General features: G+C 38.1%; 1 protein-coding gene across 10 annotated transcripts in view; it reads left to right on the top strand.

The window, feature by feature from the left end:
• The window catches only part of PPIP5K2 (diphosphoinositol pentakisphosphate kinase 2), a 95,671-nt gene extending 75,176 nt beyond the window's left edge, over positions 1–20,495 (top strand). For 3 of the 10 annotated variants that reach the window (XM_077817263.1, XM_077817262.1, XM_077817264.1), the window contains 8 exons: positions 147–320; positions 3,050–3,223; positions 4,496–4,565; positions 6,664–6,783; positions 7,667–7,729; positions 11,898–12,044; positions 15,727–15,852; positions 18,658–20,495. In XM_077817263.1, coding sequence (XP_077673389.1) covers positions 147–320; positions 3,050–3,223; positions 4,496–4,565; positions 6,664–6,783; positions 7,667–7,729; positions 11,898–12,044; positions 15,727–15,852; positions 18,658–18,725 — 942 coding nt within the window. In that variant the 3' untranslated portion in view covers positions 18,726–20,495. Of the gene's footprint in view, positions 1–146; positions 321–1,832; positions 1,889–3,049; positions 3,224–3,477; positions 3,597–4,495; positions 4,566–6,663; positions 6,784–7,666; positions 7,730–11,897; positions 12,045–15,726; positions 15,853–18,657 lie in introns of those variants that run through there. The other 7 variants (XM_077817265.1, XM_077817266.1, XM_077817267.1 and 4 more) reach the window with 7 other exon arrangements.
• The last annotated feature ends 4,810 nt before the right edge of the window (positions 20,496–25,305 follow it).

Here is a 25,305-nt window from a genome sequence, read left to right on the forward strand (position 1 = left end):
TCACCAAACTTCATGCATATAATTAATGCTTTACTACATACAAAAAATGCTTAAATTATTCTGTAACTGATTTCCTTAATGGATTTCCATGTCCAAATAGTACGACGTATGTAGATAACTTGAACAGGTAATATCTTTACTTGTAGAATGAAGGCTCAAAGAAAACCTGCCATAAAAATGATAGTGATGAGGAGTCACATACTTCTAAAAGGGATGAAACGGATCGATCAGTAGTGGTATTCAAGCCAATGGTGTCAGACCCAATTCACATACACAGAAAGTCGCCCCTTCCAAGATCCAGGAAGATTGGTTCTGTTGAAGTAAGTGTTTCGGTCACGGTGCATGTCTACTGAAATTAATTCTTCATTTACTTCTAACAAAAAGTAAAGACTATTCTGTTTTTGATTACACAAAAATAGAATGGTGTCATTCCTCTCAAAGTGGTGGTGTTATTCCATGGGAAATTCTCCATGACAATGGTTGTCTGAAAGGAATTTCAGAAACAGCATATGACTGTTGGGCCATATAAATTCTTTTTCTTTCCTTTAGTATTTCAAATCTTATTATATAACTTTTATTCTATGACAATGAAGATGCACATTTTTTTGTCTCAACTCTTTCTTCTCCAAGCTGACTAACGTACATTGCTTGCATATGCATTCTCACAAGACTGCTGCTAATGGAAACAAAATATTGAGCTTTTTCATTTGTGGGGATTGGGGTGGGGGAAGGAGAGGTGGCTGCAAGAAAATTTCGCCATCTACAATTAACTTTCATAGGGAGCAGCTGATTCCAGTGGCACAGTGGTTGAAGGTAAGAGAGCAAATTGGCAGCATGCTTTGAGGGGCAGGGAATGTGTGTTTTCCAGAGTCTTCAGATAAGTGCCCTAAGACTTTTTGTGCTCCCGGTATAGAGGCCATGACACCAAGGAGAAACTGTCATAAAAGGTGCTCTAACATCACAATAGTGGGGCAAGTCAGTGATGATTCAGTGTATGCCATTAATATGGCTGAACAGTAAAGACTCTGTTGGTGCACACTAGTACCTCAGTGACACTGAGGGTAGGTTTACACTTAAAATACCACAGTGGCATAGCTGCACCGGTGTAGCTGCACTGCTGTAGCACTTCCCTGAAGACGCTCCTACCCTGAGGGGAGAGCTACTCCTGTTGGTGTAGTTAATCCACCTCTGCAAGAGATGATAGCTATGTCAATGGGAGAAGCCCTGTTTGGGGCTGTTTACACCGGGGAGTAGGTTGGTATAATTGCATTGCTCAGGGGTATGGATTTTTCACACCTGTGAGGGACATAGTTACAACGACGTAAGTTTATAGTGTAGACCTGGCCTGACACTAGAACATAAAATGTGCAGTTTACTACCTTATTCTCAGTTGCTTAAAACCTCAAAGAACTGTATGCCCTTTTCCCTGCATATTGTCTCAGGAATAGGTGCTTATATAGAATGGGTACCTCAATAGTAAGAATTCCAAGTAACTTGGTTACTGTCAACATGTGGAGAATAATACGGATGGTTTTGTTTTATTATGATCCATATATAACATAAAAAAATTAAGAGGTGATATTTGTGAATGTATTGCAGGGTTGCATTTCCTGTTTTAACATAAGCAATGGAGGTTGCAGGGTTGCATTTCCTGCAAGAATGTATTGCAGGGTTGCATTTCCTGTTTTAACATAAGCAATTTAACATAATATCAATGTTTTTGAAAGTGGCTTTCATTCTGATCATGCAAGCTCCCTTCCTAGAGAGAAGTTCACGTGCAGTTTTATAGTATTTCAAATTTTTAACCATTTTCATTCTCTGTAAATTTTCAGAAGCTGCTTTCAAGAGGTATTATTGATATGCATTGCTAAACTTTGACTTTCAGCAGGTAAAACATTCAAGTAGAATCTGTTCCAGCATCCAGCTTTTATGGAAATTCTAAATTTTTACTTCCTATTGAATAATAGTCTTTGATTTTACTCATATAGCTGTGAAAGTTTGTGCAAAAAAGGTAAATTGGATGAGCTAATATATTTGTGTCTGCCCTCACTGAAATCTGCAAAACAGTCTTTGAAGAATTTTGACCAATTGGTATCTTGAAAGTATAGTTTGACTTCATCTTAAATTGCCTTAGTATTATTTTTTTTAAAGATAAGACTCTTTCCACTCCAGTTCATTCATTTAAAGGGACACTGTCAGGTAGTTTGGGCTCAACCTAAGTCTTTTTTTTTTTTTTTTTTTATTTTTATAATCTGTAGTAAAATAAATTTAAAGTTTTGAATTTTATGTGGGTTATAGTCATCAGAAGGGTCTAATACAAACATGGCTGCATTGTACTAGTGCATGGAGAAAGAAATGAAGTTGAGTAGTCTCATTTCCTTGAGCTTACAATTAAATGGAAAAACTAAAGAATATAAATTGTGAGAAACAAATTTATATTTCTAAAAAGGTTCAGTGTTGTTTAATCTAGGTGGTATTAACACAGGTAGAAGAATATTGCTTTTTTTAGCCTGACATTATCCCTTGAAATTTCTTTCTACTCTTTGGCGCCAGAAGTTCCTTAGTGCTTTAAGGTTAAGAAATCCTTCTTGCCACTTCTCGGGGGTCAGTCATGTAATCTCCAGTCCCATTCCAAAATCCTCTGGCTCTTTGAAATAAGTGGTAGTACTTTAAATGCAAAAGAAAAATCTATTAAATAACAGATAGAAAAGCTTACCATACGTTGAAGGGGGAAAAACTATTAAACAGTATGTTCAGAGTAACACATGTGTTCTGTTACCAGTCATTTTTAAAGCTGTGGACCAGTTTTTGACTACCATTGTTCTTCTATCTTGCTATTGGTAAAATTTTAGTCTACCAGAAACTTGGTGAAAGTAGTGGATTAAAAGATGTAGTTTGAAATGTTAGTCATTCCTAATTACTGTTTAATAGTTTTAAAGCTGTATATGAAAGAGTGCAAACAAACTGTATTTTTTTTTTCTGATCACTGGCTCTGTGGAATCTAACTTTGCATGATTTGCTGTTTTTTTGCCCCCTTTCTCACTTCCAGGAAGAGAGCCCCCTGAGTGTGTCTAGCCCAGAGTGTATTGGTACCTGGCTGCATTACACCAGTGGTGTGGGTACTGGGCGTCGAAGACGCAGATCAGGGGAACAAATCACTTCTTCCCCTGTCTCCCCTAAATCATTGGCTTTCACATCCAGTATTTTTGGCTCATGGCAACAGGTTTTTAAACTTTACTTCATTAAACATTATTATGCATTCCAAGCAGCAACCAACTGTCTTTAAGGACATCTAATCCCTTGTTATGGATTACATTCCAAGTAAATTCTTACACTTGTCATTAAAATGCACTTTTAAAAATACTAGTTACTTCCAAGAATATTGGGGGAGGAAGGAGGAGAAAGCAAATGCATGTTTTTCACAGAATTTTCACTGAATTAGATATTTCCACAGTGAATTAGTTTTTTTTTTTACAGGAATTGTAAACATTAACGCTCCAGAAAAGGCATAGACTACTGTCTAATGAAACTGACTTCAGCTTTGGCTTAGTTGTCCTTTAAGACTTTAAAAACAGCATTGCTTAATTTGGTGGTAGGTAAATTGAAACTTTTTTTAAATAAATGACAGACGATGCCACTTAAAATAATTGATGTGGGGTCTGATATTACTATTCAAAACTTGTTTTGTATAGATCATATTTTCAGTGGCCTGGTATTAACTGAGCAGGAAACAAACTCTAGCACTAACCATTCTTGCCTTCACTCCTATATCTGGAGATATCTAATTAAAAAATCAAACACAGTACTTCATCCATTGAATTGTACAATATTTTGAAGACTTTTGTCTAAATATTGGGGAAAGAGCAGGACAAATGACACAGTCAAAATATCGGTGACGATCTAAAGATTGCTCAATTCAAAATATTGTCTGTATATAGGACAATGGATGGTGTTCTAACCATGCCCGTTTCTTTTTCTAAGAGTTTCAATAATTTCCATTTCCTTTTTGGAAATTTAAGGAACTTGTATATGGTAAAAGAGTGTATCAGTAAAGGCTGTGAGCATCTGAAGGCTATGCTGATAGAGCCCGTGCATGGATCAGTGACTGTATGGTGACTTCAACAGCCTGTCTGTCTTTCCTTCCCCGCTCCCATTCCCCTTTCAATACAGGAGCAGTTTAGGAGTGTGCATTTGGTAAAATAAAGTAAAATCTATCTCAACTGTCTGTGGTTTCATCTCTGTCTTGGTCTGTGTTCTTTTTAATTCTGAATGCCCGCTTTGCACCACCTCATTGCAAGGACTTCATATGTGAAATGGACTCCCTTCACAAGGGGATATTGCATGATCTTTCATATTTCGTTTATGTATTTCTACTAACATTTATCATACAGCTTATTAACACTTGTCGGTCTGGAGCAGGCCAATATATCAAGTTTAGTGGACACTTCATGCTGCTATTCTATTTTTTTCTTATTTTTCTGTTTTCCATATGCAGGTCCTCTCAGAGAACAATAGTAACTTACGAACACCAAGAACTATTCTGGAACAAAAGCAGAGTGGTTTAGGTATGTACATGCAATTGAAATTTTGTTTCAAGTAAGCAGATTTTCCAGTGCTTTTTGTTTTGCACACAGATATATGATCTTGGATTTTTAAAACTCTTGTGTAAACAAGAGCAAAAAGTATTTTGAATATAATAGTATCTACTAATTCATTGGGACAGTATAACCCACTGAGTTGACCAATATTTCAGCAGAAAAAGTTCTTTTAATGGAAACGGGATCTTAGGGAACAGTAAAACAATTGAGACTGTTCACTGATTCTTTACTCTGACCAAAGAAAGTTCTCAGGGTTATTTTTAATTTTAAATTATGACTGACATGTTAATATTTTTGTGGAATTCTTTGAAAGCAAAACCCCCAGTATGCAAACTGTTACAAATACTTCTCAAGCGAAAATAAATGTCTTCTCCTGTGGTCAGTTAAGACAACTGAAGAGATACTAGTGGGTGCAAAGAAACCCCAGCCTCCTGTCCTTCACCAAGAAACTTTAGTTTCTAATGAGAGACTGAGGTTTTTGCACCTCCCTCTTATTCCCGCCCTCAATATTCCTATCAATGGACAGAATAATTAATTTTAACTGTGAATTATAACATCTTAACTTGCTTTAATTCAGGAAATGTTCTTCTGCTGTTATCATGAAACAGGCATTACAGTTATTATGCATTAGATAGGAAATCTTGTGCTACTGTAAGTTAGTTGTATCTTTTTCTGTAAATGCAAAAAATTGTCTGTTTTCAGAAATAACTAACTCAGGACACATTAAACAAAACACACACATAAATACTGTACATTGCACGTTAGAAGTAAAAGTTCCACTATCTTTCCATTTAAGGCTTTGTACTTATTTGTATGTCTTATTGTTGTGATATTCTTACTCCTGTTACATTTTCCTAGTAAAATGTATACATCTTGTGGTCTTGATTACTGAAGCCAATCTTTCTAACTTTTTGCTAAAATTATAGTACCCTTCTTCGATGTGACACAGTATAGTTTGTAGAAGCTGTTACATTTGCGTGCATAGTTGAAGGTATTACTTTGTTGAAAAGGCTTTTGCCACAGACCAGGCACCAATTTATATCAGCCATGATTCATCACATGTGCTACTAATGTTTCCCACTGTTGGAAGGCAATAAATCAGTGGGTAGGTGGCTGTTTTTAAATATCCTGCCATGTATATGAAATACAGACAATGAAATCTGAACTGGACCTCCATCAAGTAATAACATTGGCTTTACAGAATAATAATGAAGATTAAAGGAAAATACAAATTCTAGACAGAGTAATTTCTTCCCATTTTCTTAATTTGGATGAGATTTTCATAGTATGGTGGACTATGTAAACAAAATGTCTTCACACTTAAGTGTATGAATGGTATTTCATCAATTACTTGTTAAACCACTTGTAATGGTAAAATTGTTCATGATTGGGCAACAAAAGTATACAGGTTTTTACATGGAGGACTACTTAATACAAGGGTCTTCTTTAGGAAAGAAGTGAAGCTAAACCTGGTGAAACTTCTGCTTTAAAATTCTATAGTTGGCTGTGACAATAGCTGAAATACTGATACAAGAATGGATAATTTGGTTAACTTGTTTCATGTTAAATCATGAGTGATGGAAAGTGAAATTTTTCTGTGAAAAGTCTGAGGAAAATGTGTGAATACTTGAAGTTACAGACTGCCATGTCAAGGAGGTGAACTTCCATGAAAGCAATAAGCAAGATTTGCCAGGTTATATTTGTTTCAGAACTGCAGGTTCTAAAACATGTAACTTCCATGTCTTTTTTATTTATTTATTTATTTACGTTGATGCTAACTGGTAATTTTTATTTACCGAACCTGACAATGGGAAATGAAGTCCCTTTGTTAAAGTCCAGTCCCCTCTAGTCACATGTAGCAGAGGGTGGTCAAATGTGTAGAAGTTACAATAAATTATGGTAGTTACAACCACTGTGACATTATAAGCATATTGTGAACTGTTCAAGGCACTGCCAAAGGCTGCCTTTTGTGTGGTAAGAGCCATGTGCTTGCATGCTGCATGCATCCCCAATGTGAATGGAAGAGCACCTGGTTGTTGTATGTATTTTCTCTAACTCCCATCAGGGTCTCACTGTGCGGGCCTGTTTAGCACCTCAGTACTCGGGGGTTCTTCAAGCGCACCTAACCTACAGGATTATGCTCGTACTCAACGTAAAAAGCTGACTTCTTCTGGCTGCATAGATGGTATGTGCACACTCTCTCAGATGCACACACAAATCCATGTGCACACATTGAAGTTCTAAAGATGAACCCTAGGCTACTGATTCAGTGGAATCGTAGAATCCTTTGTCTTAGCATTAATTAATTGTACGACTTTCTACTGCCTCTTTACTGCCCATAGCTTGGTTATATTAGTTTAATGACACAGTTAATCCTTATTCCTGGCTTCTCTATTTGGTGTACCGTGTAGACAATATACATTGAAAGATTTTCAGCATGTACAGTTTAAGAACAATGAAGAGGTGAAAATGTAGTTGGAAGTGCTCATCACTTAAGCCTCTGATTTTGATAATTAGGTCTTGACATTGAATTGAAACATATTACATTGCATGCAGAATTTACAAGGACTCAAAAGGAAAAGACCAGCTTGATATTACTGAGTGAAAATTTTAGGATTCCTTTTTGGTGGGTGTGTGGGTGTGGATAGAGGAGTGATAGGTTTTAGGCTTCAGTAATCTTGGGTAGAATAGCTTTCACAGCAGGCTTCAGCATTTAAAGAAAATGTGCTAATTTACTTTTTTAACACTAAGGTCGAGCAGTATTAATGTAATTTTTTCCAACATTCACTCTTCTCAATGTTCAGCTCTAACCAGATATAACTTTGTATGCCAAAATCACCAGCTCATCCTGCTTTTCTTTCATACACTTTATTAAATACCTTGCAGTTATCAATGAAGCCACATTTTCCACTTTTAACCTCTTTTTGGCCTCTGTCCCTTTCCCCTGGTCCTTTCTGCATGCCACTTAATTCTAACGTTTTCATCTTTTTTCTTCTTTCCTTTTTTGAAATGTGTCCCTCTTTTGGTAGCTGTTATGAATTTCAGGTACCTGTTTTTCTCTTTCTCAGACACCACACGTGGTTCTGCTGTTAAAAGATTTTCTATCTCATTTGCTCGACACCCAACCAATGGTACGTTTTGCTTTTATTTAAAAAAAAAAAAAAATCCCTTGCTTCATCCCTTAATTTCATTTTATTTCAAATACGGGGTGTACAGTTTCGTCCAATCATTTGTCCTTCCTAACTTCAACCAAGCACAGTTCCAAACATATTCATAATCACTAGATACATTGATATAGTCTTAAATACCTCCTTTATTATTCATTTATATAAATATGATTTCAAAATTCACTCATCAGAAAATCTTGTGAAAATGGAAATATTGCTTATAATCATGAATGCTTTGACAAATTGCATTCTTTCCAATGTCTCAAATGATCAGACTGTGTATGGTATATGATAAAAACAAACTTTTCTGATCTTGAATGGCATATACTTCTCAATAGTTTAACATTCCACTTCTTCCTCTTCCTGCTGCTGCGCTCCACTGTTTCCCTGAGCCTTCTGAATCTAGATAAAATCACAGTACCTGACAACAGGCGTTTGCTACCATCTTCTTGAAGTGTCACTTGATTAAAAAGTAAAGTAAAATGTAGGATCCATTTCAGTTAATCTGCAGTTCTGATGACTGAACAGAAAAACTGCTACTTATCCTTGCCATACTTAATGATCAATATGTTCATCACGTATGCCAGTTACTTGAATACTTCACTAATAATCAGTTAGAGTTGACTTCGTCTTGTGTTGACCTCTTGAACTCTATGGTGAAAGCTAACTCATCTCCAGTCTACCATATTTTAATGAAGCCTATCTTAACATATGCAAGTTGAAAGTATGAAATATGTTACTCATTACTTTCTAGCTCACTACATAGGCCCTATAGCATGCCCTTTTCATAGAAGTTGGCTTCAATCTTCAGCATTTATCACATCTTAGTGTAGATTTTTTCCAGATTTTTTTAATTACCATTTTAAAACTGACACAATACAGTGGCAGGGTAATAAGGTCCTGCCATTGAAAGTGAAGTGAAAACAGCCATAAAGATCTGTGCTATTGACCTCCAACAAACATTTTACTTAAAAGATGGTTCAGGTTAAAAAAACAAAAGAAAAAGCATAGTTCTCACTTTGTTTTGCTTCTGAATAAAGTCATGAAGTAGTACTTAAAATATTGTATCCATTTGGAATTTTTAGTCAATTTTTTTACTGCAGTGGCTTCCTGAAGAAAGTGTTTAGTATAAACTGTTAGAACCATCACCAAACCTGCAGTTATTAAAAAGGTTGTAAAAGGCTGACTTAAACATCATCCTTGAAAATGAGAAAGGTGGGCCTTACTCTATATTAAAATCAAGTCAGATAATCTAAACAAAAGAGATGTACTTAAAAACTCAGTGTTGGCAAAACATTTTGAAAGTTGGAAGGTGAGACTAGATTCACGGTGTAGAATCTGTTATGTAACAGTTTCAAAAAATTCGTTCTAAAGGGAACAGGAAGCAACAAACTTTTTGTAACTGGATAATTTTTTAATAAAAATCTCTATTTAAACACAATTACTTTATTGTGTACATTGTGTATTCTGATTCATTTAATATAAATATTTTTCCACATACCTTTTACAATTTAACGTATGCCACATGTGCTCCTGTGAATCCTAAATGCATTCCCTGAGGTGTTCCAGGTTCCCAAGTGTTCACTACCAACTTTTTAAAATTATCGTTGTTTGTCTGTCTTCTGGACTGTCATTTAATTCTCCCTTTCACTCTTTTATTTCCATAACTTTGTGATGTCATTACAACCTCTAACCCATTTCACAGACACTCTCCACCCCCTTATTTTCCGCGCCCCCCCCCCCCGCCCTTGCCCCTTCATCTTTAATTCAAGGAACACATTGAAACAAGTAATCTGACAGTGCTTTACCTTATTTTGTGGGGCTCTATGCAGAACATCCACACCTCTTTAGTGCTGGTCCATTTCCTCTGTGGAATTTCTAGGCGCCAGTGGTTTGTGTTTCTAGCTATTAAATGTAAGACAGTAGGATGACTTTTTAAATTGCTGTGTTAACCCTTTCGTTGTCTTGTATTTTGAAGGGGTTACAGGTGAATACAACCAAAACCCAAGGGTGGGTAGTTGGCAGGCACATATATTATTTAAAGGGATATACACTGTCAGGCATTTTTGGCTAAAAATTGTTTTATAAAGACAACCTATTTAAAAGACATAATATGGGTAAGTGGGTTTCTGTGGTATTTGTTTAAAAAGCCATTAAAAAGTTACTAGTTTTATTTGAGTGGTCTGGGTAAATGAAATTTCAAAAAGTAAACATAAATAGTTAGTTCTTCTAAAATTTTCTTTGAAAATTCCTATGGATTTTCTATAACAGCTGTTACCATAGTAGTATTAATAATAATCATCATCATGAATAGGCATTGAAACATAAGTAGGTTTGTTTTTGTTTTTTTTAAAGCATGTGTCATGACCTAACTTGACATTGTCCCACTAAATTGTTTGTTAGACTAAAATGTAAATATTTTGGAAAACATTTTTGTGCTGTTAACACTTTTGTTAGCTTAAAATTTAAATCTGGTGGAACTTACTGTAATGCAAAGAAAGGGTTTGCGCTTTGCACGCATGCATAATATTTTTAGTATCTTACACTTATGCCAAACACATTTATTTTAATGCTTATACTGCAGCTTAGCTGCTGTCATATTAAAGAAAGTATACATGACGTTGTGTGGTGGTGTTTGTTTTGCACATGACATCTGAGTTTCTAAAAACATGCAACATTAGAACTGTTATAGGGTAAGTGAAGCTGATTTAAGTACCCTTGAGCAGCTTGCTTAGCAGGATTGGCTCTCATTTGAATCCAAGGCTGGGTCCAAATATGAATACAAAAGTTCTTGAGTTGAAATTTTGTAGAATTATTTTCTTTGTAAATGCTTAGTAATGTTTTTTGAGGAAGTTCACATATTGATACCTTTACAAAGGTATAAGGAGAGAGATCACTTGATCATTACCTGTTAGGTTCAATCCCTCTGGGGCACCTGGCATTGGCCACTGTCGGTAGACAGGATACTGGGCTGGATGGACCTTTGGTCTGACCCAGTCAGGCCATTCTTATGTTTTATGTTTAAAAAGAAATGTACCTTGAACGGAAATTTTAGACATTCTTTAAGTATTGTTTTTTCATTGAAATAAACATCTCGGAAGAAATATACCAATTTCTAATTTTTCAGTTCAATACTGTAAATTTAATGTTGCAGCTGTATATAAGAATGCTAATGTGGACTAGTGTCTCCTCTTTTGAAATACTGTGAGATGCAGATTTCATTGAATGCTATCAAGCTTACATCAGTTCACAAAACTGCACTATTAAGCATAGATATGTATTTTAAATGCTTTGTTTTATTTCATTAGGAATAAAAACGTGCATGGCTGGTTTATGAAATGTCAATATGTCTATACTAATATTGGGAAACAAAGTTAATAACACTTCAATTTTGACTTGGTATCATTTGCCGTTTTAAGTTGTGAAATTTCTAGTGATATAAATCATTGTTTTAGTAAAGATAGGTATAAATGTTTGTTATAAAATTAAAATATAGTCTCAAGTTAAAAAAATGCTGGTAGTGGTCTTGGAGGACCTTAAAGTGGAAACCTAAAGCAAGTCTTGTCCCTAGGATACCTGAGAGGCTAGAGAGTGTATGCTACAAGGCGTTGCCTGTCAGGAATGCCAATGTTTTTAGCTGTTCTCTGTCAGAGCAACTCAGTTAAAAATGTTCACAGCATGACCACGCTGCTACTCCATCTTGAATGAATTAGTTACCTATATGTTGTTATGACCGGTATGGGAACAAGTAGGGAAAATACTGACATTCCCCACCTTTTTTAATGACTGAATAAGTTTGTCTGGAACAGTAGTTAACTTCCTGTACTGAGCAAAGACTAAAGCAAAGATATATTTTGTATCTGTGTACACTGATTTATGTGGACATGGGTATTGTAGTCTGTAGTACGCTATCTTGAGCTTACTATATGACGGAATCTGACATACCTTGTTCTAACTCCATATTGCATAGCATTTTATGTCATGACTTCAAGGATATTGTATGTTTGCATGTTTTGATATCAGACATGTACTTTATGTTCATTTTTATGCAGTGTTTCCTGTCTGTACAACAGTTCCATTCTGGTCTTATTTCTAATGTCTGGAAATCCTCTCTCTCTCTTTATTTTTGTAGGTTTTGAACTATATTCCATGGTGCCTTCCATCTGCCCTCTAGAAACCCTGCACAACTCCCTGTCTTTAAAGCAGGTGGATGAATTTCTTGCCTCCATTGCTGCTACTTCAAGTGACAACCTACCGGAGATGTCTGCTGCTCTATGTTGTAATTCATTTTTTTTACTGTAAACCATAAACACTATTGGTCATAGTTGATCCATAGGCCATTTCTCAAAGTGAACAGATCAAAACGATTATCAGTGACTGGATGACTAACCTAGCAAATATCAGTGTAAATGGGGTAGGATATGAGGCTAAAATATGGACAAAACAAATTAAGAATTACTTAGCAAATTCATAGGTCTTCGAGTCAGCAGGTCCTGATGAAATGTGTCCTAGAATACTTAAGGAACTGGCTGAAGAAATCTCTGAACCATAAGCAATTCTCTTTGAGAATTCATGGAGGACAGGAGAGATCCCAGAGGATCCGAAAAGGGCAAACATAGTACTGGTCTATAAAAATGGGAATAAGGACAACTCAGGGAATTATGAACCAGACAGCTTAATTTTGGTACCCAGAAAGATAATTGAGCAAATAATCAAACAATCACTTTGTAAGCACCTAGAAGAAAATAAGCTGATAAGTAACAGTCAACATGGATTTGTCAAGAACAAATCATGTCAAACCAACTGGGTAACAAAGCTTGTGGATGGGGGAGAGCAGCACACATGCTATATCTCGACTTTAAGGCTTTTGTCACTGTCTCACATGACCTTCTTATAAACAAACTAGTGAAATATAGCCTAGACCAATGGTAGCCAATTATTTTTTGGCAAGGTCCAAATTTCTTGGTCAAGGTATAGTCAAAGTCCGGGCTCCGGAGAAAATAATAACAATTTAAAAAGATAAATAAATAAAAAGATTGGGGGCCATTCAGAAGTGTCTGGCGGTCTGGATTTGGCCTGTGGTCCACCTATTGACTATCCCTGACCTAGATGAACTTACTACTGTGAGGGAGAGTGTACAACTGGTTGGAAAACCGTACTCAAAGTAGTTAAGTGGTTCACAGTCAAGTTGGAAAGGCATATTAAGTGGTTTCCACAGAGATCTGTCCTAGGTCTGGTTCTAGTCAATGTCTTCATAAATGACTTGGATAATGGTATAGAGAGTATACTTACAAAGTTTGTGGACAATATCAAACTGGGAGGCATTGCAAGCAGTGTGGAGGACAATTCAAAGTGATCTTGACAAAATGGTCTGAAATAAAATAGGGTGAAATTCAGTAAGGACAAATGCGAAGTACTACATTTAGGAAGGAATAATCAACTGCACAAATACCAAATGGGAAATGACTGCCTAAGGAGGAGTTCTGCAGAAAAGGGTCTGGGTTTATAGAGGATCACAAACTAAATATGAGTCGACAATGTAATACTGTTGTAAAAAAAAGTGAACATTATTCTGGGATGTGTGAGCAGGAGTTTTAACTGGAGTAGTGGTCACCACATTCATAGAAAGATGTGATCAAATTGGAGAGAGTTCAGAAGAGAGCAACAAAAATGATTAAAGGTCTAAAAATCATGACCTAAGAGGAAATATTGAAAAAACTGGGTTTGTTTCGTCTGGAAAAGAGAAGACTGAGGAAGTACATAACAGTCTTCAAGTATGTAAAAGGTTGTTATAAAGAGGAGGGTGATACACTGTTATTCACTGAGGACAGGACAAGAAGTAATGGGTCTAAATTGCAGCAAGGGAGATTTAGGTTAGATGTTAAGAAAATCATCTTAACTGGAAGGGTAGTTAAGCACTGGAACAAATTACCTGGGGGAGGGTGTTGTGGAATCTCAATCATTGGGGCCGGGGTTAAGAACAGGTTGACAAAGAGCTGTCAGGGATGGGCTAGATAATACTTAGTCCTGCCTCAGTGCAGGGGACTGGACTAGATGACCTACTGAGGTCCCTTCCAGTCCTATATTTCTATGATTCTATAATTTACCGAAAATGTTAATCAACTCTTAATATGTTTGAAGTACTTTTTCACTATGTGGTCATTGGTTTCTTTGGAATATGGCAAACTTGGGAACATTATCATACTTGAGCCAATTAATCATTCTCTTATTTTAGTGAAAACACTCTCCCACCCACATTATTGCAAGTCTGGAATGCAGGGGAAAATCAATTTTACTAGTGTCAAATACGCAGTACTTTGTGGCTTACACTACATTTCCACGTTGGATGTAATTTGTTACAGGATATCTGTTAATGCCAATGTTAACTAAACCAAACTTAAATGTGTTGTGCATCTTGTATGCTTTGTGGTATGTGTATTATGGCAAACAGATGTTAAACTACACAGTTAACCAGAAATACAGGAATAGAAAATATGGTATGTTCAACCTGGCTGAGCTAATGTTCCTTCTAGAACCATAACATCTGTATTTCCTGTTTCTTTTTTTATTATTGAATCTGAATGTTCCACATGCACAATATCTTTTCATTTAATTTTCTTTCTATAAAAGATTCCCTATGCTACGTTTGTTTAAATGGTCCAGAATAGAACTTCAAGTTTGCATCTTGTTGATGTGAATGTGCTGGGGATGATTGCCTTCCACTGTGTCTCTGTTGCTGCTTCTCTTGAAACAGTTTTCTGCAATGCTAGACTTGCAAGATGTGTGGTTTTCACTTTGATATTTATACTTTTTGTGTAGGGTGAAAGGGGAAATGCAAACTTTTGAGGGGCACGTAAAGAAATTATACTACTTGTGGTAAAAATTGTACTTTCTATTCTTTGATATAGTATAACAAACAAGATTGGTTTCCTCTTTCTAGTGTTTTTACTTTGACAGCACTTTATGAATAGTCCGTTTCATTTTTTACCCAGTGTAGTCAATTCCCCATCTTGTTTTATGTGTCTTTTATACATGAACAGATGGAGAAACATTTTTTTGAAATAGAAAAATGATTGTAAAATGTACACGGAGGCTCACCAGCAGGTATACTACATTTAGGGGGAAAAAGGAGGTTTTAAGTGGATAGTGTCCCTTTAAAATGCAATCTTAATTTTCAGGATTCAATAGAAAAATAATTGTCATTTGCAATGTTGAGAGGAAACCTAGAGGGCTTGCCATCTAGAGTTTGAGACCTTAAAGAATTAAATGGTTAACTGTTGGAAAGGAAGTGGGTCAGGTGGCCCTGTTTTTTGAGGGAGTGTTTGGCAGTTGGAAGGAGGAGGGAGTCTTAATTAGTGGCTATGGGAAAGGGCTCCCCTGTGGGTATGGAGTTGGCTTTTATTGGTAACAAGTTTTGGTACTTGGGAGGAAGGGTCAGTGCTCTTGTTACTGACAGGATGGAGCATGAATGCTTTTCGCAGCGGAAAGAAGTATTTTTCCCCACCCTATTTCCCTTTGGGGAGAATTCATTTGTGTGTGGACTCTTCTTTTTTTTTTTTTTTGGTCCTTTTCCAAATGTCTATGTTCTCCATTATAGGCTTGTTAATTAAATGTCTCAGACTAGGTAGAGCAAACAAAATGCCAGTCCTCGCAGCATTACGTGCCCTGTCAAAAGTCAGGAGCACTTCTGGCAAAGCAACACTTGCTGTTCATTAACCTGATTATTCCTGGCACTGTGAAGCTCTTGTGTTGCTTTCTTAAGATGGATCAGGCAGATTTCATCTCCTTCCCCACACTATGAAGCCACAATAAAGACCAAAAACCCAAAATCCATGGCTGGATTCCAGATTCCATAAGTATAAACTTTGTGCCTTTTTTTCATTTTGGTAATCTGCAAATACTTGACAAACGTTTTGTTCATGATGGTAAAGACGACCTTTCTCCCCCTCCCCCCCCTTCAGCTTCAGCGTATTTGAGTTCACTGTCTGGAAGAAAAAGTTCTTTAAATACATACACCCCTGCAAAAATCCAGCCAACACCACTTGCAGCCTTGCCTGAGAGGCTAGCAATAGAGAAACCAGCCTTATGTAAGTAACTTCTGTCACAGAGGCAGAACAGCTCATTCTTTTGCTTAAATATACCCAATAGTTATTCAAGATGCAAAGATTTGTTACATATTTAAGATAGTGTGCCATCTACCTGTTGAATAATTTCTTCAAGAATGTTATGAAATAGCATCCCTATCCTTGTATTTGGAATCATTCAGATAGTCACAAAATAAATTCATTAAGGCATTGTACAGTTACTTTAAAAATAACACTTCAGCAATAATGGCTGAACTGTGGCCTCCATAAAATACAGATGTAGTGTACCCTGGTGGTTACAAACAAACTTTCAAATTGTATTCAGGTGACTTGGTGGCAGTCAATCTGCAGTTAGGACTAGACTTCCAGATTTAGACTCAAGTCAGTTAGACACAATGTGTTTAATAACAAAAAAAAAAAAGGCTGCAACACACAAATATTTTGGTGATAAAGGCAGTTTTAATGTACTATGGCTCTTCAGAAATCTAGTATCTCTGATGATCGTCCTAATGCAAACGTATAATCGAGCTACTGTGTGTTAAATAAATCAGCAGAGAGGAAAGGATCATTCCACCCATGCAGGTGAAGGTCTGAGTAGTGTCCCACGGCTCCCAATAGCCCCATAGGCTTTAGATTTTAGTTTTGATGGGTTAGACTTGGGCAGGCTTTAGCAATTGATATTAATCAAATTCAGTGTTTCTCCCTGTGTTAAACAGATGAAATTTAGCCTTGGAGTGACGCATACAAACAAATAAATAAAACTACCAATTAAACAAATTTTGAATCGTGACTAATTCTTTGCAGCTGTTTATCAAGTACATGAGGCACTTGTCACATTGTTATAGGATCATAGACTCATAAGATTGGAAGGGACCTTAAGGGTTCATATAGTCCAGTGCCCTGCACTCATTACAGGACTAAGTATTATCTAAACCATCCCTGACAGGTGTTTGTCTAACCTGCTCTTAAAAATCTCCAATGATGGAGATTCCACAATTTATTCCAGTGCTTAACCACCCTGACAGGAAGTTTTTCCTAATGTCCAACTTAAACCTCCCTTGTTGCAATTTAAGCCCATTGCTTCTTGTCCTATTTGATATTAATATGATTCAAATGAAACAGAGCTCTTTTTTCAGTTGCTCTTGGGTTTCTTCAAAGTGAAGCCATTTTTCTAACAATAAATTTAACCTTGTGTACAGTAAGGTTCAGATTCTAGTGACTGATCCAGTTTACAACTAAATTCTGTAAATCACAATAAATACATTATGCAACAGATGAATCATAAAGAGGGTGACTGACTTTCACCTTAATCATTTGCCAATAGATCCATTCCAGTGAAGCCATTCTCCACAGGCCCAGTGTCTATTTAAGAAACAAAAAGGTTCCTAGGTTTTTTCTAGCTCTGACTGAAATCTTTGTCAAGTTCATCCACCTTTTAATTCTTTTAATTCAGTCTTGACAGGTTCTGTCTCCAAGAGAACCATGTCTAAATACTGAGCCCTATAAACGTAGCCTTCAAGTTCTAGATTTGCCTAGCAAGGCTCCCTCTGTGAGAGTTTGCCAACTTCTTACCTGATGTTATCCAGGAGATTTGAAAAGAAGCAGAATTGTCTTTTCTACATGCATTTACAAAATGCTGTTCTTTAGATTTGCCCTATCTGTTACAAAATCTTCCATTTGAAGGGTCCTCAGACTTTTCTGCCCTCCCTATTTAATACTTTGGTGTTACATCTTTTTGATAGCTGTTATAACAGTGTACTTCCCAGAAATATATTTCTGGGCGGTAACTATCTTTATCCCTTCAAGATGTCTTATGTTTGTTCTTTAGGATATGTCTTGTTTAGTTTTTTGCTTCCTGTTGCAATGTGATTCCCCTCCCCCCGAGTCAACCATTTATCTTCTCCAGAGATTTAAGGGATATTGAAGTTTGTCTTCTGTCCTTTTTAATTGGCTGTTTGGGGTCTATTGTTGCTTCCTGCTTAAAAGAAGCTGACTGTTTGGAGCACTGAAGCCAGTCTAACTATCACGGCAGGAATACCATATAACTCCCCTATTGGGTCTAGTGTTTTAGAGCCTTTGGCTGAGATTTCCCACAAAGCCTATGCACAGGTACATGAATCCAAGAATTTTTATTTGTTTGACTATAACTAATCATATGAAAAACTTCAACACTATTGTAAATGACTATAGTAAAAGGTTGAACATCTTACTGGAAAAATACCAAACTGAAACTGCCTTCTCTGTCTTCAGTTTATACTAGAAATTTGCTTCAACACATTTTTAAGTTGTTTGGCTCAAGTATATACGTAAATCTGTTTAAAAATGCTGTCAAGAACAGTTTGTAAAAACTTTCCTTTATTTGTTCTACAGCTCTGAGAAGCTTGAAAATATTATTTCCCACCAATTTCCTGCCTCTTCATTAGACAGAAAGAATTGTTTGTTTTTCTGTGGCTTTCAGGGCAGCTCAGATAAATATAATTTGTTAAAATGTGTTCCCTCTTCTGACTGTCTGATTTCTATAAGAGCAGATGTTAGAGGGTTTCACAAACAGTTGCTCTTGGTGGGTTATTTTTTTCATCTGTGGCAGACTATTGAATTTCAAGAGTGAATTGTTCAACACATTGTAACAGTGTCAAAGTAGGTCTAACTTAAGTCCAAACATCTCAAAAGTTACTTAATTCACTTGTTACTTAGTGATTATAATGGGTTACCTGAATTCAGTTTACAGCAAGATTGATGTAAGTTTTAATATTGACCTTTCTTTTGCTGTACAATCTTACCAGTGTAGGGTTTTTTGCTTCTCTGCAGCTACCAGCGGACCCTCCAGTGGCACCTCTGATGTTACACCATCTCCAAAAGAATCTAGCTTGATATAAAATTTGGTGATTAAACCCTTACTGAGAAGAAATGAAGCACTTCAGACAAAATTGGAAGCATCTTCCTTCAAAAACAATCTTCAGTGTGCATTTTTAATGGTAGAAAAGCAAACTAAACCTTGACTCAACTCTCCAAAGCCATTCATGTCTCTGTCTGTCTTGGTGCACTTACCTGTATATAAATTTAAATACTCTTAGCTAGTGCACACTGTATATATTCAGCTGAAAAGTCTGTTCTCATTTTCTAAAATATTTAAGGCAAAGAGGTTTACTCAGCAGTTCAATGAATTGCACAACTTTAATGAAAAAGCTGCACGCCGGTTTTCCCAGTGTCTGTTTACTATATATGTATACTAAGCAAAAAGAAAAACGCCCCAACCCAATAGTATATATTATAGTGGCTCTCAAAGCGCCATTGTAGTTGTCATTATAAACTCCTATTTTCAAGGGGTTTATAATGTGACTGTGAATTTTTTTCCTGGGCTGAAATTTGATGCACATGATCTTGGTTAGGAGCATTTTTTTATTTGAATACATTTCCAAAGAAATCGCTTGGCTCTTTGAGTTAAACAAGAGCTTCTTGCATTTGAATTTTTTAATACCATATATGCTGCAGTAACTAGGCACAATGGGGTGAAGTAAGGATAGTGTATTTTCACTTTGAATCTCCTTGTTGTTTGTTTACATCAGACTCCTAACATTTGAATATACTTTTTATTTTGTTGTTTAATATACACGGTTATATAAGGTATATGTCTGTATATCCTCCTACAGAAAAGATTTCTGTTTATATATTTTCTTATTCTAAGAAATTCTTTTGTTTACTGAAGAAGATGCCTTTATTTGCTACATAGGTTTGTTTTTTAAAAAGTCACTTAAAAAAAGGCCACATTAAAAGACAAGGTTTTTAAGGAGCGATTACAGTTGGTCTGGTATCTAACTCTAAATACCCCATCTGTAGGTGGTGCATCCTACTGCCCTTTTATATTAAAGAGAAACTGCAGTGTTACCAGAATGTTTAATGTTTCCAAGTTTATCCGACTACTTAAGCTTCAGCATTTTCTGTAATGTTCATACCATTGGCATTCTAAACGCAGCTGTTGTCAGCGGCTCTCATTAAGACTGTTGAAGACTTTATTAGAACTATGAGAAGCTTTAGCAACTCAGATTATGCTTTTAAATGGTCAGATTTTGAAGAGCAATCATCCAGGTTCAGCAGTTTTGTGCTTTCATCTGTGGCATTTAGAATTATAGAATGTATTCAAAATGTCATTGTCCCCTTTTGAAAGTTCAAGCGGCTGATTATTAATAATAACTTTATAAACTGCAAGATAGACTTTTTTTTCCAGTTTAAATTACAAGAGATTTAGTGTCAAAGAAATATTTAAGCATAAGAGCCTTGTTTTCCTTATCCAGAAATTCTCAGTGTAACTACAGTTACACTATGAACTTGCCATAGAGTCAGTACAAATCTTTAAATAGGGCACATGTGACATGGCTTCTAGAAAATAGTCCTATTAAGTGCTGACTAAATAAATTATACCAAAAACATAAAGGGTTCACAGCTATATATTTCAAACATTTCATTTTCTATAATGTAACCATGTAGTATTGACAATGTTTGTCTTGCACACATTTGAATGTACACATCATGTTTACTGTTTTTTAAAAACACTATTAAAATTAAGCGTGCATATCATTCCAGTCAACCAAAGCTCTGGTATAAAAATTTTGATGCGCTCCTAAATAAAAAACAAGGTTAATGGCTAATTTAATGTCTCTTCTGCTTTTTCATGAATAGATAGTATCTCACTTTCTGTATATTTACCTGCTTTTTTGCTCATCCCAGTGCAAAAAAGCTGAAATAAAACATGTTTAGAAATATGAATTTGTATAAGAATTGGAGGCAGTCATGTATGTCGTCATTAAAAGCAATCATCTGAAATGGGGATAGGAGAACACTAAGCCTGTGAGTGCACTGCTGCACCCATGCAGAGCTCCTTTGACTTCTGGGGGGGTCCTTATGGGCACAGCAGTCTGTCCTCATGCAACAAACTGAAGGATCAGGGCCTAAAGTCGCTCAAATATGAAAAGGAAAAATAATTTGGACAAGATCTGGGCAAATCAAAAGTAGGGAAACAACTTCCAGAGAAACACAAATTCAGTAGAATTTCCATTAGTCTAAAAGAAGAATTAAAGAGCGGGAGGGGGGAACCTATCCAAACACTCAAACAGCCTACTTGTGAAACTTAGAGTAGATAGCTTCTGCCTGGGGTAGCTGACTCTCAAATTTGTGTTTCAAGTAAATTCTAGAGTAGGTTACAGTACATTTGATGGCTAAATTTATTAAAATGTACATACTCCAGAAACATTCTGCCCTGGCATGAGATGTGGCATGTGAAAATTTGAGGTGGATTGCTTTGTTGTTGTTGAAGATAGAGATGAGCTGAAAATCTGGGTTTATAACCAAGTACTTTCAATCGTTAACTATGCAGAGGCGCTGGTCCTTGCACAAGTAAAGAATTTTTCAAAATCAGTTTTATGTCACACCCTGTCACTATCTTTAATCAGTGACTCAGGGTTTTCCCCTCAGCCATAAAGCAAGCAACACAGTTTGATGTGGAGTTAGGACCAAACGAATCAGCTTCACAGTTCAAAAGCTTTGAAAATAACTTAAAAGTTGTAGGAAGTTATAAAATTACTTTACCAGTTTTTAAAAACTGAAGATTTCATAACTTTAAGTATCTTCTGGTGCTTCCAAATTGTGATGCTTATTTAGTCCTACTCGGTATCATGTGTAAGATGGCAGCTGCTTGTAATTTTATTATTTTAAGACAAATACTATTCCTTGTAACTGTTTTTTGCCCCATCCTGGTGGAATAGAATAGACCGAGGAAGCCAAAAGCACAAAGATGTGCTTCAACTGTGATGAGATCTCTCGAGCCACAGATAGGGAGCTCTGCCATGATTGCGCCCAGCCTATAGAGTGCACCCTAATTCAATCAGTGGGATAATGACAGCTGGACTGCTTTTTTGGGGCCTCCACATCCCTTCCACAGCCACCTAGAACATCTCCAGAGACACATGCAACAGTGGATCTGTCCTTTCAACTCTTGGGATTCAGCAGAATGGACCGTCCTCACCAAGCAATGATTTTCCAGAGGTGAATTTAACAAAGCAATCCACCTCTAAAGAGAGAAACTCCATTGCCAATCCCAGTTAAGTGGGAGCGAAGAGGCAAATTCATAAATTACCAATGTAGATATGGTAGTTTTAAAGTCAAGTGAATAGGTACATTCACAGGAAGACATAAAACAGAAGGACACCTATGATAGAGCTCATTGGGACCTCGTGAGAAGTGGGAGAGGGGTGGATGATAGGGACCCACCTAAAGACACTTACCTGCCATAGGGAAAGCAGGATTAAAAAATACTCCAAGGACTCCAAATTTTTATTCCCCCCCCTCCCCAACCCAATTCTCGGGTGGTAGATGCGGTAAACGAGTGGGGTAAACAACACTACTCCAAGTCTCTGCTATATGACAAGGAACAAAAGTACTTAGCCATCTTTGGACAGATGTCCAATTCATCCGTGACCCTACAGTTTTGGATTGTAAACTATCAGGCAGTCATGGCTAAATATAATTTCACAAACTATAATAAATTTACAACCTTTATTGATGATCTTCCACAGGAACAGAGGGAACAATTTCAGGTTATCATTGCAGTTGATCAGTTATTAGCCAGAACATCACTTTAAGTGTCCTTGGATGCCACAGACACTGCTGCCAGGCCCATCTCCACGGCAGTATTCACAGGGCATCATGGCTCCAAGTTTCAGAGTTGCCAAGAGAAGTTCAGAATATTGTTGAGGACCTCCCCTTTGATGGTCAAAAGTTGTTCTCAGAAACCACAGACCACTCTTGTCATATGCTGAAAAACTTCAGGGCCACATTAAGATCTCTGGGTATATATTGTGACGGGGCAAGGTCAGATGGCTACAGAAAAGTAGTGGGAGACCGATCTATTAGCCCCAGGCTAAACAAATCCCTGTTACCAGGATAAGTAAATGGCAGCTCTTCCAGGTCAATTAAGACACCTGGGGTCAATTAAGATCTTTCCAGAAGGCAGGAAAGATAGCTAGGTTGATTGGTAGATACCTAGGTAGATAACTGAAGCCACTTAGGGGCTGGCTGAAACTAGTTAAAAGCCTCCCACTTAGTCAGTTGGGTGCGTGTGTCAGGAGCTGTAGGAGGAAGCCATGCTGTTGGAGGAACTAAGCAGTACAAACGATATCAGGCACAAGGAAGGAGGCCCTGAGGTAACGGTGAAGGAAATATTGAGTGGGGGCTGCTGTGGGGAAGTGGCCCAGGAAATTGTACACATCCTATTTCCAAAAAGTCCACTACCATAGCTGCTACTTTTAAAGTCCCTGGGCTGGAGCCCAGAGTAGAGGGCGGGCCCAAGCTCCCCACTCCCCTCCCCGATTAATCACTGAGATTGGGAGACAACAGAGACTGCAAGGGAGGGTGGCTTCTCCTCACCTCCCTTGCTGGCTTATGATGAAAAGGTCACAGCCCACTGAGCCATTTGCCTTTAGAGAGAAAAGGGCTATGTGGAGGGTCACAGTGAGCTTCTGAGGCTAGTGAAATCCGCCAGGAAGCGCGGGACCCACTGAGACAAGGACAGAGCTTTGTCAAAACTGGTGTGAGGAGTGGGATCATCATTCACAGAGTGGCGGAAGAAAGAGGTTTTAAAAAAAAAAAGTTCACTGGGGTTTTTTGGTTTGTTTTTTGTTTTGTACCACAATGGAGGAGGTGGCAAGAGCTCTGGTACAAGCCACAGCAGCCCAGCAGGAGGCCACCCGGGTTCAGGGAATGGCACAACAGAAGTCTGCGGCTATAGCAAGAAACCAATAAATTATTAATGGGCCAGGTGACCCAAGATCGTGCCCTCTTGCGAGAAGTAGTGGATCAGCTGAAGATCCTCACCACCCAGGCCCGGGGGTCTGACAGGACGCAAACCCTGAGGGCCACTAGTGGTCTGCCAAAGATGACTTGGGAGATGACATAGAGGAATATCTCCTCTCATTCAAAAGGACTGCTCAGCATGAGGCGTGGTCCCAGGAGCAGTGGGCCAGCATTCTTGCCTCTTCTTTGTGCGGAGAGGCCCAGAAGGCCTACTTTGACTTGCCTGCTACAGATGCTATTGACTATACCCAGCTGAAGGCAGAGATCCTAGCACGATCAGGGGTGATGGCAGCAGTACGGGCCCAGAGGTTCAGTGAGTGGAAATACAAGGAGAACAAACCCCCGAGGTCCCAGCTATTTGACCTCATATACCTCGCACGAAAGTGGTTACAGCCTGAGGCATGCAGCCTGGAGGAGATTTTGGAGACCCTGGTCATGGACCATTACATGTGGGGACTGCCACCAGATCTCGTTAAATGGGTAGACCAGAACGATCCGTCCACCTACAACAAGATGATTGCGCTGGTAGGAAGACAGATGATAGCCAGGGAATTGACCCAACTACCCAAGGAAGGTCTCCTTTGAAGCAAGCACCTGACCCCAACCCTGGAAGGTTGGGCAGCCAAACCCCCAGGGAGTCCTAGGTGGAAGAAGGGGGGCCGAAAACCAGCAGGGACCCCAGAAGGAAGGGATTGGCCTGAGTGAGGGGGAACCCTGGGACTTAACCCTCTGGGATAGGGGAGTGATTAGAAGCAATTATAGATGTTATGCATGTGAGGAGTGGGGAAACATAGCAGCACAATGTCCCAGCACTGAGGAGCCTATGCAATGTAACTTGGGGGATTGGGAGGTCCCGTGCTTCCTTATCCACCTTGCAGGGGTCACTTTAGCCCCGCATAATTACACCAGGTCAGTGAGGATAAACGGAGCAGAGACTACAGCACTTGTGGACTCTGGGAGTGCTATGACCCTCATATCGGGTAAGCTGGTAAAAAGTAGTCAGCTGCTGCAAGCCAAACGCTTAGCAGTGACATGCATAGAGGAGGCCGTGAGCCATTACCCCACCATCCCGGTGGAGACAGAGGTTCAGAAGAACCCCATTGAGGTGACCGTGGTTGTAGTTCCTAAACTCCCATATCCTGTAGTCATTGGGAGGGACTATCCAGGCTTTGATAATTTACTCCCCCGCGGAGAGGCTGGAGGGAGGTGGGGACCCTGAGGACAGCGACTCGTCACCGAGGGAATGTCAACCCTTGAGGTTCACTGAGATTTTTCAGGATCTGTTCTCAGCCCCCCAAAAGACCTGGAAGATAAAAAAAATAAAAGAGGAAGACCGCGAAGGCCTTGGGAACCCGGATCCTGACCCAGGGCCAGAAGACTGCCCTAGTAGGCAGATAGCAGGTGGTGAGCCAGTGGGCAGAGGGCGGGCCCAGGCTCTCCCCTCCCAGATTAATCACTGAGATTGGGAGACAACAGAGACTGTGGAAGGGAGGGTGGCTTCTCCTCATCTTCTTTGCTGGCTTATGATGAAAATGGCTCAGTAGGCTGTGACCCTTGCCTCTAGAGAGAGAAGGGCTATGTGGAGGGTCACAGTGAGCCCCTGAGGCTAGC

Source organism: Eretmochelys imbricata, chromosome 5 (genome assembly GCF_965152235.1).
Source record: "Eretmochelys imbricata isolate rEreImb1 chromosome 5, rEreImb1.hap1, whole genome shotgun sequence".
Classification (NCBI taxonomy): domain Eukaryota; kingdom Metazoa; phylum Chordata; order Testudines; family Cheloniidae; genus Eretmochelys; species Eretmochelys imbricata.